This window comes from Geotrypetes seraphini, chromosome 1, assembly GCF_902459505.1.
Source record: "Geotrypetes seraphini chromosome 1, aGeoSer1.1, whole genome shotgun sequence".
Lineage (NCBI taxonomy): Eukaryota > Metazoa > Chordata > Amphibia > Gymnophiona > Dermophiidae > Geotrypetes > Geotrypetes seraphini.
The window spans coordinates 473,986,567-474,005,223 of NC_047084.1; the positions used below are offsets into that span (position 1 = coordinate 473,986,567).

Consider the following 18,657-nt stretch of genomic DNA (forward strand, 5'->3'; position numbering starts at 1 on the left):
AAACCCAGATATCTCGTTACCATCATTGTTCCAAAAAAATTTTAGATTTTATGATTGCGTTAGCCATTCATCATATTATCTGTACTTGGAAAAATAATTCTAAGCTTAACTTTCTTGAATAGTGGAATCACCTTTGTGTCATCAGGAAATATGAAGAAATAATAGCATTCCAATAAAATAATTTTGGCAGTTTTACTGAAATTTGGGCCCCCTAGATGAGTTTTGTAAAGATTTAAGTGATAACCTTAAATGACTCAATTGTGACTTGAGAGTATGCAGCTTATTCTATTGTAAAAAAATTGTATTGTTTTATTTGTACATTTTTGTCTTTGGAAATATTTCCCCTAGTGGAAGTTGTGCCATTTTGGGGCCAACACTGGACTAGACAGGAGTGACTGTGCATCCCACCCAAGGCCTTCCCACCAGACCACTAATGATAACAAAGTAGCCCTTTGAGAGGGCAAGGGTTAGCTATAAGTGCGGAGAGTGAGGGACATGATTTAGTTGGGGGGAGGGCATTAAGCCAGGGGTTGCCCAGAAGCTAGGAGTGGGGACCATGTCAGTCCGAGAGCCTTATGCTGTGGCTATGTGGTCAAAAGCTCCCAGGACATAAAATAACCTTAGCTGAAAACGGGGGTTATTTTACCTTGATTTCTTTGCCTTAATGTGACTTGTAGTGTATTACGACAATTCGTGTAATAATTCAGTAGGACGCCGATTATCCAGACTAACCTCGGCAAAGGACTGTCCGAATAATGGAAAATCCAGATGATTGGATGTTCATTATTTTGCTTTCTGTTGTTTTTAATAATAAATATGAAAAAATACTGTCAGTGCTCCCCCCTCCCCCTCTCTCCCCAAACAGACACCACCAACCCCTTCCTGGACCCAGAGGAGGGACCCCAGGCCTACCTTGTGTCCCTGGTGGTCCAGCAGCAATTCCCACTCGCTCTTGCCCATGCTCTTTCAGCAATGAAAATAGCTGCCAAGACTTCCAGCGGCAATCTCGTGAGGCTACGCAGCAGCCTCGTGGGCCAGATCATCAACAGAATTGCGAGCCACCAGGGGCTCCGGACTGGCCCTGTTGGCATTGCTATGCGAATCTGATACGCCTCTGAAATGGTGGATCTCTCAGGCTGCTGGTTCATCCCGGTCTCCTCAGTCAAGGTCCAGTTCCTATGGAGAATCCAGAGCGTTTTGGTCTTAGGAGGAGTGTGTGGCACAGTGGTTGGATCTACAGCTTCAGCACCCTTTTGTGGGTTCAAACCCCACGAACCTCTTTGTGACCCTGGGCAAGTCACTCAGGTATGTTAGATAGATTATGAGCCCACCAGGACAGAGAGGGAAAATGCTTGAGTACCTGATTGTAAAACCGCTTAGATAAACCTTCATAGGCGGTATATAAATACCTAATAAACTTGAAACTTATGGCATGACTCTTGAGTGCACAGCCTTAACCAGTAAGGGTTACTTGGAGGTTGTCATTATGTCTCTTCTAGGGCAAGGAAGCCTGCCATGTTTTTGGCTTATGTGAAGATCTGGAAAGTTTTCCAGTTATGGTGCGCGAAGGAGTAGGTGGAGCCTGAGAGGGCTCCCATCCCAGTGATTCTAGCATTTCTGCAAGCCAGACTTGAAAAGGGCCTAGCGGTTTCATCTCTCAAGGTACAGGTAGCTGACCTCTTGTGCTTTAGAGCTTGGAGGGGCATGCAGTCGCTGGCCTTTCATCCAGACGTTACTCGATGCTTGAGGAGAGTGCTGTAATTGCATCCTCTGTTGCGTAGGCCATTCTGCCTTGAGACTTAATGTTGTTCTGAAGGGCCTATCTTGGGCTCCATATGAACCCCTGCCAGACACGTCCCTCTTAGATCTTAGGGTTAATGCTGTGTTTTTGGTTGCCATTGTCTTGGTTAGGCGAATCTCAGAGTTGCAGGCCCTCTGCTATAGAGCACCCTTTCTCAGGTTTACAGAGTCTAGTATTTCTCTGCGAACGGTACCTTCCTTTCTAGTGAAGGTGGTTTCTGCCTTCCATGTCAATCAGGAGATTCATTTACCTGCCTTTCACCCTGTTTCAGATTAGGATGCAGAACTTATTTTTTTATGGCCATCAATTTTTCTTTGTGCTTCCAGCTTAATCGGAGCAAGATTCCATCATCAAGCATCATGAGTGATCATATTGAAGTTAATTCTGTGGCTCTAATGCAGGGGTGCCCAAATGGTCAATCGCAAAGACAATGCAAGTCGATCGCGTTACCTTTGCAATCTTATTCTTCCTGCCTCCCCGAGCCAGACCAGGCACGTACAAGCGCTGGACCCACAAGCCTTCAACTCCGACGTCAATTCTGACGTTGGAGAGGAAGTTCTAGGCCAGCCAATTGCTGCCTGGCTGGCCTGGAACTTCCTCTCAGATGTCAGAATTGATGTAAGAGGTGAAGGCTTGTGGGTCTGGCGCTTGTATGTGCCAGGCCTGGCTCGGTGAAGCAGGGAAAAATTGGCGTGATAGCTGGGGGGGTGGGCAGGGGGAGAGAGAAAGAAATGCAGGCAGGGGGAGAAGGAAAGAAAGACAGAAATAAAGAGGGGGGCAGGGGGAGAGAGAAAGAAAGACAGGCAGGCAGGGGGAGAGAGAAAGACTGAAACAAAGAGGGGGCAGGGGGAGAGAGAAAGAAAGAAAGACAGGCAGGCAGGGGGAGAGAGAAAGACAAAAATAAAGAGGGGGCAGGGGGAGAGAGAAAGAGAGACAGAAAGAAAAGGGGAGGGGGCATAGAGAAAGAAAAGCAGAAAGAAAGAAATATTGGATTTACAGAAGAAGTAAGTGCAACTAGAGACTCATGAAATCACCAGACAAAAAGGTAAGAAAAATGATTTTATTTTCAATTTAGTGATCAAAATGGGTCTGTTTTAAGAATTTATATCTGTTGTCTATATTTTGCACTATGGCCCCCTTTTACTAAACCGCGATAGTGGTTTTTAGCGCAGGGAGCCTATGAGCATCGGGAGCTGCGAGGGGCATTCAGTGCAGCTCCCTGTGCTAAAAACCGCTATCGCAGTTTAGTAAAAGGGGAGGGGGTATATTTGTCTATTTTTGTGTAGTTGTTACTGAGGTGACATTGTATATTTTAAAGTAATCTGTCTTGACCTCTGAAAAAAACCCTGAATACAAATGATAATTAACATTTTCTCTGTGTACAATGCGCTTTGTGTTTTAAAAAAAATTTTATTGTTGGTAGATCATTTTGACTTGGTCATTTTAAAAGTAGCTCGCAAGCCAAAAAAAGTGTGGGCACCTCTGCTCTAATGGGTAATTGGGCTCCCCCAATATTGCAGACAACCTCTTTTGCTGCACATGTCCAGGAAGTAGACAGTTGTTACTGAATATAGCAAGACTGGCTCAAGGAGTTGGCACCCTGGGTCCCAAGCCTTGGGAAAGCATCACATTATCCCTTCTAGTCTGTGAGGCTACAAACTTGAGAGTCTGAAAATTAGTGTGGATGGTGGGGGAATCCTTGCTCTGAGTGATATTTTTGTACTTACTGCCCTGGAATTTATCACTTCCAACCATTCTAAAAAGTTGGCCCCTGAACTTTCTGATGAAGATTTTCCCCTATTTACAACAATCTTCTAGCACCCAACCAGCATAGACCCCCAAGTCCGGCCACTAGGAGTCAATGTTGAATCCTTCTCCCTGCCACTTACCACCTAAAGGGGATGAACCTTACTTGTGCAGCATCCCAGATGTGTTTGACGCAAGAAGCAGAAGCTGAGCTGGGAAGGGAACCTGGATCTTAAGCATTATTCCTGCCACGATGCTCAGTGCTGCTCCTAAACTGTTCTTATAATTTATGATAGCTAAGTATGGTTATTGGTTAAAGTAGGCAAGGGAAATTTTTATTAAATTATTGAATAAAAAAATATCTGTCTTATTTAGTTCCTGAAGCTTTGTGGAAAGAAACTGTTCTGAGGGACTAATAATAGCCAAGAGATTTCAGTTCCATAATCATTCATTGGATACTATAATGGTTAAGTGATCATGAATCTCAACATTATTGCTTGCGGTGATATAAAATACTGTTGAATGTGCACTTTTAAATTACATATAGCCTATATAATTAGATCTCTATGCCAAAACTGTATGTATTCCAAATCTCTGGGTAGAGGATGGGGCCAGTTTGTTCACTATCTTCCTACCTCCCACTTCTGTATTTTCCCTTCGTTCTTTTTTTTTTCAATTTTCCTTTCTTTCTATTGAACTGTCTTGTTGGTCTGTTCTCATTAACGATGGTGCCTTACTTGTTTTTAACATACTAGTATAACCACATTTAAATGTATTATGCTGCATCTATTGTGAACATTGATTGCTGAAGTCATTCTTGCATATCGGCACTAAATAACAATTAAATCAAGATCTTAGTGTTTGGTATGCTTATAGAATGTGTTTAATGCAGAGGTGATTGGTTTATCTTGGTAAATTTCATACCAGATATTTGTGCATTAATACTTCAGTCTCAATAGTGTACTAATATAAATTATATATTTTGTTACATCCCTTCTGGATCAGGGTTGTGGAGTCGGTAGATAAATCCTTCGACTCTGACTCCAGGCACCCAAAATTGTCTCCAACTCCTTGACTCCAACTCCGGAGTTGGTAGATAAATCCTTCGACTCCAACTCTGACTCCTCAGTTTCTGGGACCCACGACTCTGACTCCAGTACCCAAAATTGTCTCCGACTCCTCGACTCCAACTCCACAGCCCTGTTCTGGATTCCATACACTAAGTGTTCAATCCCAACCTGCAAATCGGGAGTTGCAGAAATCCACAAACTTTTCTGAGCACATGCTCCACCCCCCTTAGCCTGAGAGCTAGTAAGCATATCCAATTACAATTTCTGCAAGCAATCCATGCAGAAATCTTTGCAGTTCCTCTGCTTCTTTTTCTTATTTGTTTTGCTTAAAGTTTGTTTTCTCGGTGGCTTCAGTGCCTTCAGACCCCTTCCAGGTGGTCCCTTGTCAGAGGAAAGGACGCAGTCCCGCGGTGCCGGTCTGCTGCTTCATAGAGAAACTCTGGTGGATCTGTGGAGTCAGCCTGCTGTATGCCACCATTTTTAGACTCTGGGTCCCTTCCTCTGGGAGTCTGCTTGCTGGTGACAGGTTTCAAGTGCAGGCTGTATGCATCTGGAATGAAACTCACCCACCCACCCAGCCTTTCCCGCCCCTAACCACATGGATGAGGATCCGTGGGGGTGGAGGTCATAGTTTGTGTTTCCACTGAAGGATGCTTCTCTTCTGGATCTGACAGTCAAGACTGTCTTTCTGGTCGTCGTTGTCCCAGAATGGCGTTTTTCAGTGCTTCAGGCTCTTTCGTGCAGGGCATCCTTTATTTGTTTTTCCAAATGCGGGAATTTTCTCTGTACCTTCCTTCCTTTCTACCGAAAGTGGTTTCAGCTTTCCTTGTCTACCAGGAAGTTTATTTGTCTGCTTTTCCTTCCGCAAGCTCGGAGCGAAAGGATCGGATCTTGCGCAAGTTGGCTGTCAGGAGAGTCTTGCTCCACATTTTGGAGAGGACTAATGATTTCTGGTTGCCTGATCACCTATTTGTCCTGATTGCTGTGCCTTGCTATGATCAGCTTGCGGCCAAGGCTTCGATCGCTCAATGGATTCAAATGGCCATTCAGTTGAGAGAGGCTATTATCTAGTTAAATCATACTGACTGGGCCCCAAAGTAATATTTAGCTGAGCAGCACTTACCTGGATAATTCTGCATATTTTTTCTAACTGCTGAAGCCAAAACCAGCTATTGTGTGGGCAGGCTGGGACAGTCAGCACTTAACTGGAGAAGTGGGGAAAAAGAACCCGATGTTCACTTACAAAATGGGGGGAACACCACTAGGTGTCAGTAACCTGGAGAGAGACCTGGGAGTGATGGTAGACGCAACACTGAAGGCATCGGCGCAGTGCGCCACGGCCTCAAGGAAAGCTAACAGAATGTTGGGTATCATTAAGAAGGGTATCACGACCAGGACGAGGGAAGTCATCATGCCGCTATATCGTGCAATGGTGCGGCCGCATCTGGAGTACTGTGTCCAGTACTGGTCGCCGCACCTCAAGAAGGACATGGCGATACTAGAGGGAGTACAGAGAAGAGCGACTAAACTGATAAAGGGAATGGAAAATCTCCCATATACCGACAGATTAAAACAGCTAGGACTTTTCTCCCTGGAAAAGCGGAGACTTAGAGGAGACATGATAGAAACCTTCAAGATCCTGAAAGGCATAGAAAAAGTAGACAGGGACAGATTTTTCAAATTAAGGGGCACCACAAGTACAAGGGGGCACTCGGAGAAACTGAAAGGGGACAGGTTTAGAACAAACGCTAGGAAGTTCTTCTTCACTCAGAGGGTGGTGGATACATGGAACGCGCTTCCAGAGGCTGTGGTAGACAGGAACACATTAAATGGTTTCAAAGAAGGTTTGGATAGATTCCTGGAAGAAAAAGGGATTGAAGGGTACAGATAGATATATACCACTGCTCAGGCAATGGGCTTGATGGGCCACCGCGGGAGCGGACCGCTGAGCAGGATGGACCTCTGGTCTGCCTCAGCGGAGGCAATTTCTTATGTTCTTATGTTCTTACTGATATTCAGCCCTTAACCAGACAAGTTAACTAGTCAGATACAGTAGGACGACATAGATGGTAATCATTTATCCAGTTTAACCTATCTGGCTAAGAGCTGGCCACACATATCTGAATATTTAATGCCAATGCCCAGACATGGCCTAGCATTGTATGTCCTGGCATAATTTTGCTGGCTTAATCAGCGTGTAAAAAAATTATAACTTCTGCAGGCTGAATATTACTCCTTTATTTTTTTAAAAATAAAAGATAAAGGGCGAATATTAAGTTCTACAATCCCGAATTAAAAAAATCAAGGAAGAACTACTACAGCAACAAAATCGCCAGATCCAACAACCAAAGTAACACACTGTTCAACATTTGGCGTTCCATATCCTCTAAACATGATTCCGCCACACTCCCCTCCTCTCCATCTGCCGATGATCTAGCAAAATTTTTCAATGAGAAAGTCACTACCTTACGATGCTCCTTCCCTCCAACTCCCTCTTACAACTCTCTGGTGCTCGCCGTCTCCAACCCTAATCAAACCGAGGCCAACCATATCCCAGCCGATAAATCCTGGACCGCCTTTGAGCTCGTTTCCGATTCCCAGGTCTCCAAACTCTGCCTCAAGTTAAAATTCTGCAATTGTACCTTGGATCCTTTCCCCTCCTACTTATATGAGAATATTCCTGCACAAGCGATCTCATCTCTCACCAAACTTATAAATTCCGCCCTACTCTCAGGCCTATTCTCTGCAGAAATGGGACACATTACCTTATCCCCTCTACTGAAAAAAGCTGATCTAAACCCCTCCACACCATCCAGCTATCGCCCAATAGCTAATATTCCTCTCCTGACCAAGATGCTGGAGTCCATCATAGCTACCCAACTCTCATCCTATCTTGAGAGATTCTCCATTCTCCTTCCCTACCAACATGGCTTCAGACCCAACTTCAGCACCGAATCCCTTTTGGCCTCTTTAATTTCAAAAGTCCAACATCTTCACTCTTGCAACAAGTTCGCTGTCCTTCAATTTGACCTTTCTGCAGCTTTCGACATCGTCCATCATGACATACTAATCCTCCAACTCTCTGAAATTGGTATAAACTCCACAGTCTTAGATTGGTTCTTAAAATTCTTACATTCCCGCTCCTACTTTGTCAACATGAATGGCACCTCTTCCTCCCCTTGGAAACCGATTTGCGGAGTCCCTTAGGATTCACCTCTATCCCCGATTCTTTTCAATGTTTATATGTCCTCCCTGAAACTCCTCCAACTATCCCCCTTGGAGATACTTTACACCAGCGGTCTCAAACACGCGGCCCGCGGGCCACATGTGGCTCTCCAAGTTTTATTTGCAGCCCGCGGTCTGGACTGGATAATTCCTTCCTTTTGGAGCAGCAGCGGGTCTGGCCGGTTCGTTCTGTTCAAAGCCGCGGGTTGGCGGCTCCTTGCGCTATTCGCTCCTGCATCGGAAGCCTCTCTGACATTACAACATCAGAGAGGCTTCAGACTCAGGCGCGGATCTCGCAAGGAGCCGCCACCCGTGGCTTTGAATGGAGTGAGCCGGCCAGACACGCTGCTGCTCCAGTGGCGTACCAAGGGGGGGGCGGTCCGCATAGCTGGTCATCCTCCACTATTCTTCCTAGAGTGCGGCTCGCGGATCGTCTGCTTCCCTTCCCTTCTCACCGCTGCCATCGGGGAACAGGCCGGCACCGTGTCTTTGATCTCCCTGCTTCTCTCGCCGCCCGACCTCAATTCTGACGTCGAGAGGACGTTCTGGCTAGCCAATCGCTGCCTGGCTGCCCAGAACGTACTTTCCGACGTTAGAATTGACGTCGGGCGGGGAGAGTTGGCCCCGTGGAGATCTCGGCCTGTTTCCGATGGTGGCAGCAGCCTATTCCCCGGCGGCGGTGGCATGGGGTAGTGCAGGAAGGAAGAAAGAAAGAAGGGGGTGGGACAGGGAGCCAGAAGGAAGAAAGAAAGAAGGGGGGGGGACAGGGAGTCAGAAGGAAAAAAGAAAGAAGGGGGGACAGGGAGCCAGTAACAAAGCAAAAAATGGGACACGGAATCAGTGAAAGACAGACAGAGAAAGAAAGAAAAAGTTGGGGGAGGGAATGAGGTCTGGAGGAGAGGAAGCATACAGGAGGCTGAAAGGAGGGAAGAAATATTGGATGCACAGTCAGAAGAATAAAGTGCAACCAGAGACTGATGAAATTACCAAACAAAGGTAGGAAAATGATTTTATTTTCAATTTAGTAATTGAAATGTGCCAGTTTTGAGAAAGAAAAGATATTAAACTTTAAATGTGAGTGCTGCTGAAAAAAATAGAGTACTTGGAGGGCCACAGAAAAAATAGTTAATGTCTTATTAAAGAAATGACAATTTTGCATGAGGTAAAACTGTTAAAGGAAAGTTTTATAAACTATAAAGAGTTTAACCTCATGCAAAATTGTAATTTCTTTAATAAGACATTAACTATTTTTTTCTGCGGCCCTCCAAGTACCTACAAATCCAAAATGTGGCCCCGCAAAGGGTTTGAGTTTGAGACCACTGCTTTACACCTACGCAGACAACATCCTTGTCCTCCTCGAGACCGATTCTAACCTCACCAACCTCTCTGATAACATCTCTTCTTGTATAACGAATCTCCAAATGAAACTAAACGAGACCAAAACAAGACTACTCTGGCTCGGCCCAAAATTAGATCAGCTACCCACCCTCATCCCACTATCCTCTGGCACCAAACTGCAGCTTGAGCACTCAAGCAAAGTTCTGGGAATCATCTTTGACTCTACACTGTCCTTCAATGATCACCTAAACTCCTTAGTAAAAAAATGCTTTTTCAATCTTCACATGTTAAGGAAAGTAAGATCCTGCTTCCACCAACAACACTTCGCTGCCCTCGTTCAATCCATTATTCTATCCAGACTGGATTACCGCAACTCCATCTACTTAAGCCTAACAAAGAAAAGTCTTCACAGACTTCAGCGGATTCAGAACACCGTGGCCAAACTAATCTTCGCTAAGAGCAAATTTGACCACGTCTCCCCGCTTTTGTCTAAGCTTCACTGGCTCCCAGTTATCCTCAGGGTTCACTACAAATGCGCCTGTCTAGCCTTCAAATCTCTACACGGCATCCTTCCTCCCCTCTTTCCTCTATCTTGGCTCTCTTCGAATCCTACCTCCACCAGATCCACTCAAAAATTCAAATTATCCTTCCCCTCTTTAAAATGCATATCCCATACAGGAAAACTTGGGACATCCCTCCTCTTCAGGATCACCGAGCTGTGGAACAGCTTCACTGCCCCTCTTCGGAGTTCGATCTCCCTCCAACACTTCCGAAAACACTTGAAAACCTGGCTTTTCGCTAAAATGTAACTACTCCCTCCTTCTCCATTATACTAAGTCCCCTCTTTCTTTCTTTTTACTAAGCCCTTCTCCTTTCCATTGGAGTTCCTTTCTATATTAATTCCTGTAAACCGTGTCGAGCTCCACTTTTGTGGAGATGATGCGGTATATAAACTTAAGGTTTAGTTTAGTTTAGTTTAGCTATGTTAATCCATCTAAATGTTAATAAATAAAAAAACAAAAATCAGAAAATAAGGTGATATCTTTTATTAACTAAATATAGTACATCTGCCATCTTTATATTTTGCACAGTACAGGGGAAAATGCATCACTGTTTCTCTTTCTCTGGTGTTGTACTATTTGCAGACTCTGGCTTCCTGGAATTCAGTTTAGTTTTTATCTACATATTTCTGTTTATAGATCATGCTTACTTATTTGGTGAGGGTTTATCTATGTTCTGCGTGTGTGAAAGTAGCCAGGTATTCTGTTAGCATTGAATGCCTATGTAGGACTAATCTGGTTTGATTAGATTCCCCATGTTTACAGTGCTACCTTTTCCTAGGTAGGCTCTTTTTGTATGACTACTGGAAGTTATTGTTCTGAGTGACAATTGTGAGTTTTGTATTCATTCACAATGTGCCTGATTTTTGGATTTGGCTCTGACTCGCAAATTTCCCAGTAGTAGCTCAAAGTTAGTTACATTCAGGAACAGCAGGTATTTTCCTGTCTCTGGAGGGCTTACAGTCTAAGTTTGTACTTGAGACAATAGCTAAGGGCTAGATTCTCAAAAGTCGCGTTAAAAACTGACGGGCTGCTGTCACCAAAGCTGTTATAGGTAGTGATTTAAAAAAAGCAAGTCATTCTCCAAAAAATGCTCTTGCAAATGAAGTTGGCGGAGAGTAGCGAAGACTTGCTAAATTTGCATGTGTTCATTGCCGGTGATAGCGATGGGCACATGCGCAGAATAAAGGCAAACCCCCCCCCCCCCCCAACAACAAAAAAAATCGAGCTGCGAGTAACTTTCCACCCGACAGTGGGAGAGATGCCCAATGCTGGAGGTGTGTTTCTTGGTAGTGGGAGAGATTGGGCATCTCTCCCGCTGCTTTTCTACTCCCATAAAACCAAACAAAAAAATAGACAATTTATAATTCTTCCTGTAATTTATTATTTTTTTCATTAGCCGCAGTCAAAACACACGCCACAAGACGCACTTTTACAGTGCTGTCATTGTACCAGCACCCCCGAACCCATCGCTGATTTTTGTAGGCCAGAAGCAGACGATGCTCTTGGAGAATGACTCGGCAATTTTTAAGAATCCACCGGAGTACTCGTTTCAATATTCAAGAGCTATTTGCATGGCAGTGTCGGAGACTGCTAGAAAGCACGCTAAAGACTGCGATAAACAGTTTTGATAATCTGACACTAAACCGTTTGCAACCAGTTTAGCAACCGCGTTAAAGTTTTAAGAATCTGGCCCTAAGTGACCTGGCCAAGTGGCAGTGTGATTTGAACCCTTGTTTCTCTAGTTCTCAACTTGCTGTTCTAACTAGTAGTTACAGCTAATGCAAACATATTTATAAATTAAAGGCCAGTTAACTAGTGGTGTGAAGCCTGGTAGTAATTTGGCAACCAGGAAGGGGCCTTGAGCTCTACACATTGCCAATTATTAACTCACATTTCTTTTCTGAGAGGAATATATATATATATATATATTTTTTTTTTTTTAATAAATCTTTATTCATTTTTATAACTTTCAACAAGTGTAACATAAGATATAATCATTTTATACTTTAACATCACTTAATATACCATCAAATACAAACTCACATCAAATATCCCCCTCCCTTATACCCAACAATTGTTCTTAAGCATAATAAATCAGAAAATATTCCCTCCCCCATCCCCACCCTGGACTTGTATGAACAAAGGGAAAAAAAGTAATATTCATTATGTAGATGCTAATGTTTGTTAACTCTCAGCATGGCTTTATCCCCTTGTGGGTCATTTTTCTGTAAACCTGGAAATTCATAGAGAGCTTTCTTTAAGAAAGGGATTTTTTTTTTGTATATCCTGGAGAGTATGCACTGTGGCCTGGAAGAGATAAAAGTAGATAGATGAGGGTCACTCTCAATATAAGGTCTCTTGCTAGTATTAGAAGGGAACTGAGTTATCGAGTCCTAAAGGAGACTTCTTTACCACTTCTCAACCACCAGGGGGAAATGGTTTACTCCATAAGCCCCACAGGAACGGGGCACAGAATGAGAAAATCAGAAATGTGGAGGGGGCACGCAGAAGAGGTAAGAAATATGGGTATACAGTTCAGAAACCAATGAGAACTGAATATTTGCTACTCATATTTGAATTCATGCAGTTTTAGAAATAACATTTCTGTATTTTTCTAGTCTCCATCTCCTGATTCTTCCTCGCCCCGGGGTGCTGAATCATCGAGCAGGCAGCATTATCAGGATGACTGTGAATCAGCAGAGTCATTATCCAACAAAGAGGTATATTCCTCCTATTGCTGGTTTACATATCTTTACAAACATCTAGGTACACTGAATGGTGAAGTTTTACCTTTGATATTATCTTGATATTCTGTATCTGTAGCATGTAGAATTGATCACATCCTTACTTATCATTATGCACTGTTAATTGAGTTTGTTTTAGGGTTGCACTAACGTACACACAAACAACCCCCCCACCCCCCTACACTTATAAAAATTATTGTTATTATTTAAGTTGGGTCAAATAAGACATGGTGGGGTGGAATAATAAATAATTATGTTAACCAGAGCTCTGATTGCATCCCTCTGTTCATTGTTTGGTGGGTGAATCTTCATTTTAAAACAGGTGATAGATTTTGGAAATGGAAACCCTTTAGTACCTAATAGAATACGTAACCCGTTCTGAGCTCATTGGGGAGAACGGGACAGAAAACAAATTAATTAAATAAATATGCTTTCTGTGAGGAGAGTAATTCTTTTAAAGGGGCATCTGTTTTTTTAAGTGCCAAAACATACTTATTTAGAACATGTTTTCTAAAGAAACATAGAAACATGACGGCAGATAAAGGCCAAATGGCTCATCTAGTCTGCCCATCCGCAGTAACCATTATCTCTTTCTCTCTCCGAGAGATCCCACGTGCCTATTCCAGGCCCTCTTGAATTCAGACACAGTTTCTGTTTCTACCACCTCTTCCAGGAGACTGTTCCATGTATCTACCACCTTTTCTGTAAAAATGTATTTCCTCAGATTACTCCGGAGCCTATCACCTCTTAACTTCATCCTATGCCCTCTCATTGCAGTTTCCTTTCAAAAGAAAGACTCGACTCGTGCACATTTATATTACATAGGTATTCATAAGAACATAAGAAGTTGCCTCCGCTGGGTCAGACCAGAGGTCCATCGCGCCCAGCAGTCCGCTCCCGCGGTGGCCCATCAGGCCCATGACCTGTAAGGTGATCCTTTGTCTAAAACTCTTCAATCCCCTTTATCCTTCTATCTATACCCTTTCATAATCCTATCTCTACCTCTATCTGTATCCCTCAATCCCCGTATCCTTCAGGAATTTATCCAATCCTTCTTTGAAACCCCGTAATGTACTCTGTCCTATTACAACCTCCGGAAGCGCATTCCAGGTGCCCACCACCCTCTGAGTGAAAAAGAATTTCCTAGCATTGGTTCTAAACCTGTCCCCTTTCAATTTCTCTGAGTGCCCCCTTGTTCTTGTGGTTCCCAATAGGCTGAAGAATTTGTCCCTCTCCACCTTCTCTATGCCCTTCATGATCTTGTAAGTCTCTATCATGTCTCCTCTGAGTCTCCGCTTCTCCAGGGAGAGGAGCCCCAGCCTTTCTAACCTGTCTGCATGTGAAAGGTTTTCCATACCTTTTACCATTCTTGTCGCTCTTCTCTGAACCCTCGCAAGTATCGCCATGTCCTTCTTAAGGTACGGTGACCAATATTGGACACAGTACTCCAGATGCGGGCGCACCATCGCACGATACAGCGGCATGATGACTTCCTTCGTTCTGGTTGTAATACCCTTCTTAATAATACCCAACATTCTGTTTGCTTTCTTTGAGGCTGCTGCGCATTGTGCCGTTGATTTCATTGTTGTATCCACCAGCACACCCAAGTCTTTTTCAAGGTTACTTTCCCCTAGTACTAATCCCCCTATTTTGTAGCAGAACATCGGGTTCTTTTTCCCTATATACATGACCTTGTATTTCTCTACATTGAAGTTCATCTGCCATTTATTGGCCCACTCCTCCAATTTGTTCAGATCCTTTTGTAGGTCTTCACGTTCCTCCGCAGTTCTAACCCTGCTACAGGGTTTAATGTCATCCGCAAATTTTATAACTTCACACTTCATCCCTGTTTCTAGGTCATTAATAAATACATTGAACAGCAGTGGTCCGAGTACCGACCCCTGCGGAACACCGCTCGTGACCCTCCGCCAGTCTGAGTAGTGGCCCTTCACTCCAACGTCTCCCTTCTCCCGCCTTTCCTTCAAAGCATACAGATTGAGATCTTTAAGTCTGTCCCCATACGCCATATAATGAAGACCACATACCATTTTAGTAGCCTTCCTCTGGACTGACTCCATCCTTTTTATATCTTTTTGAAGGTGCGGCCTCCAGAATTGTACACAATATTCTAAATGAGGTGTCACCAGAGTCTTATACAGAGGCATCAATACCTCCTTTTTCCTACTAGCCATACCTCTCCTTAGTCAACCTAGCATCCTTTTAGCTTTCGCTGTCACCTTTTCAACCTGTTTAGCCACCTTAAGATCATCACATACAATCACACCCAAGTCCCGCTATTCTGTTGGGCACATAAGCTCTTCACGCCCTAATCTGTACTGTTCCCTCGGGTTTTTGCAGCCCAAATGCATGACCTTGCATTTCTTAGCATTACATTTTAGCTGCCAAATTTCAGACCATTCTTCAAGCTTCGCTAGGTCTTTCTTCATATTATTCACACCATCCGGCGTGTCTACCCTATTGCAGATTTTCGTATCATCTGCAAAGGGGCAAATCTTACCTGACAACCCTTCAGCAATATCACTTATAAAAATGTTAAAAAGAACAGGCCCAAAAACAGAACCTTGAGGCACACCACCGGTAACATCCCTTTCCTCAGAGCGATCTCCATTGATCACTACCCTCTGTCGCCTTCCACTCAACCAGTTCTTCACCCAGCCCTTCACTTTGGAACCCATCCCTAGGGCACTCCGTTTATTTATTAGACGTCTTTGCTAAAATCTAAATACACCACATCTAGCGCACATCATCTATCCAATTCTCTGGTCACCCAGTCAAAGAAATTGATCAGATTTGTCTGACAAGACCTGCCTCTAGTGAATCCATGTTGCCTCCGGTCCTGTAATCCACAGGATTCCAGAAACTTGAACATTCTCTGTTTTAAAAGTGTTTCCATTCATTTGCTTACCACAGAAGTCAGACTTACCGCCCTGTAATTCCCTACTTCTTCCTTACTTCCACTTTTGAGGGGAGGGACCACATCCTCCCTTCGCTAGTCCTCCGGTACCACTCTTGACTCTAGAGACTCGTTGAAAAGTTCAGTCAGCGGAGTTACCAGAACTTCCATAAGTTCCTTCAGCAACCTAGGATGTACACCATTGCTTTGTCTACCTTTATTTTAGCCTACGATCAAGCTGGGTGTAAATGCTCCCAACTAGATTGTTAAAAAAAACCACCCACATAAAAGTGTGCCCCACTCATCAGGGCCAGCATTAGGGAGGATGGAAACAAGGCTCTTGTCTTGGGCCTCCATCAAAAGTGGCTCCAAGCCTGCCCAGAATTGAAGACACGTCTTATACATTAATCCTAGGATATTCAACTAGCAGACTTCGGCAGTGCTGCTGTGTGTACAGTGTTAAACACACAGACTATTAGCACCAAGATCGTCATCGATCTCTAATGTACTTAAGTTTTTATTTATTGGTTTTTTTTTATATGTATGTTTACTTTTAACTTCTCTTAATATTTAGATACTCATCTTTATTTGAAGCATAACTTAGGGGATCTTGTCCGACAGAACTATGTTTCGCCTCACAAAAGCTGATTCAAGGTCCTTCCCCTGCAGAACGCAAACAAATATAAAATGTAAAATATGGCTTCGGACATATTTCGTAAGTAAGAGTATGCAATCTATACTTATCTAAGTAGTTCTCTCAAAATTGTAAGAAAAATCTTAGAAAAAGTCAAAAACAATTCACCTTAGTTTTGCCGGTTCTGTGTTTACCACTTGTGTATGCTTAAGTGGGAAAACATGGCTGCGGTTTTTTTTTAACAATTAGGAAACGTAATGATAGAAACTTTCATGACACGGAACCGGCAAAACTAAGGTGAATTGTTTTCAACTTTTTCTAAGATTTTCCTTAAAGTTTTGAGAGAACTACTTAGATAAGTATAGATTGCATACTCTTACTTATCTATATATATAAAATCGGAGGTATGTATGTGTGTATGTATGTATGTGTGTGTGTATGTGCCGCGATCACGCAAAAACGGCTTGACCGATTTGAACGAAACTTGGTATGCAGATCCCTCACTACCTGGGGTGATATGTTCTGGGGGTCTCGCGGACCTCCTGCACACGTGGGCGGAGCTACAAACAGAAAATCAGATTTCACCCATTCATGTCAATGGCAAAAATGTAAAAAGCTGCCAACGCAAAAACGGCTTGCCCGATTTGAACTAAACTTGGTATGCAGATCCCTCACTACCTGGGGTGATATGTTCTGGGGGTCTCGCGGACCTCCTGCACACGTGGGCGGAGCTACAAACAGAAAATCAGATTTCACCCATTCATGTCAATGGCAAAAATGTAAAAAGCTGCCAACGCAAAAACGGCTTGCCCGATTTGAACTAAACTTGGTATGCAGATCCCTCACTACCTGGGGTGATATGTTCTGGGGGTCTCGCGGCCCACCTGCATACGTGGGCGGAGCTACAAACATAAAATCAGATTTCACCCATTCATGTCAATGGAAAAATTGTACAAAGCTGCCAACGCAATAACGGCTTGCCCGATTTGAACGAAACTTGCAACACATCTTCCTTTTCAGTTTAAGAGATTGCAAATTCCAGTGATACTTGCATTCTCTATCACAATCAACAAATCACAGGGACAGAATATTACATACTGTGGAGTGGATTTAAGATCCCCCTGTTTTTCCCATGGTCAACTCTATGTTGCTTGCTCAAGGGTGGGTTCACCCAAGAATTTATATGTTCTTGCTCCTGGAGGTGAAACTAAAAATGTTGTTTATTATCAAGTTTTGTGTTAGTTGTATTGTATTCATTTTGTCAAATATTTCACATTATAATTTGAATATTGTACTTTTTATAAAGCTGTAAAAAAATATTTTCATTCACCACTATAAAGTATCTTTATTTGAATCCATTTACAGTGTTATTGCTATAATTAAATACCCCTGCAACGCCGGGGCATCAGCTAGTGAAATATATAAATTGTTCGAAGCTATATTTTACATTTTATATTTGTTTGAGTTCTGCAGGCGAAGAACCTTGAAACAGCCTTTGTGAAGCAAAACATAGTTCTATGTCGGACAAGATCCCCTAAGTTATGCTTCAAATAAAGATGAGTATCTAAATATTATTAAAAGCTAAGAGTATATATACATACTAGCTGATGCCCCGGCGTTGCAGGGGTATTTAATTATAGCAATAACACTGTAAATGGATTCAAATAAAGATACTTTATAGTGGTGAATGAAAATATTTTTTTACAGCTTTATAAAACGTACAATATTCAAATTATAATGTGAAATATTTGACAAAATGAATAAAATACAACTAACACAAAACTTGATAATAAACAACATTTTTAGTTTCACCTCCAGGAGCAAGAACATATAAATTCTTGGGTGAACCCACCCTTGAGCAAGCAACATAGAGTTGACCATGGGAAAAACAGGGGGATCTTAAATCCACTCCACAGTATGTAATAGTCTGTCCCTGTGATTTGTTGATTGTGATAGAGAATGCAAGTATCACTGGAATTTGCAATCTCTTAAACTGAAAAGGAAGATGTGTTGCAAGTTTCGTTCAAATCGGGCAAGCCGTTATTGCGTTGGCAGCTTTGTACAATTTTTCCATTGACATGAATGGGTGAAATCTGATTTTATGTTTGTAGCTCCGCCCACGTATGCAGGTGGGCCGCGAGACCCCCAGAACATATCACCCCAGGTAGTGAGGGATCTGCATACCAAGTTTAGTTCAAATCGGGCAAGCTGTTTTTGCGTTGGCAGCTTTTTACATTTTTGCCATTGACATGAATGGGTGAAATCTGATTTTCTGTGTGTAGCTCCGCCAACGTGTGCAGGTGGGCCGCGAGACCCCCAAAACATATCACCCCAGGTAGTGAGGGATCAGCATACCAAGTTTCGTTCAAATCGGGCAAGCCGTTTTTGCGTTGGCAGCTTTTTACATTTTTTCCATTGACATGAATGGGTGAAATCTGATTTTCTGTTTGTAGCTCCGCCCATGTGTGCAGGTGGGCCGCGAGACCCCCAGAACATATCACCCCAGGTAGTGAGGGATCTGCATACCAAGTTTCGTTCAAATCGGGCAAGCCGTTTTTGCGTTGGCAGCTTTTTACATTTTTTCCATTGACATGAATGGGTGAAATCTGATTTTCTGTTTGT

The 18,657-nt window shown here is 43.1% G+C and overlaps 1 protein-coding gene across 2 annotated transcripts in view; it reads left to right on the top strand.

Annotated features, from left to right (window-relative positions):
- Positions 1 to 18,657, top strand: part of APBA1 (amyloid beta precursor protein binding family A member 1) — a 239,915-nt gene that overhangs the window by 159,811 nt on the left and 61,447 nt on the right. For both annotated transcript variants that reach the window (XM_033924764.1, XM_033924772.1), the window contains one exon: positions 12,362 to 12,463. In XM_033924764.1, the coding sequence (XP_033780655.1) occupies positions 12,362 to 12,463 (102 nt within the window). The remainder of the gene's footprint in view (positions 1 to 12,361; positions 12,464 to 18,657) is intronic.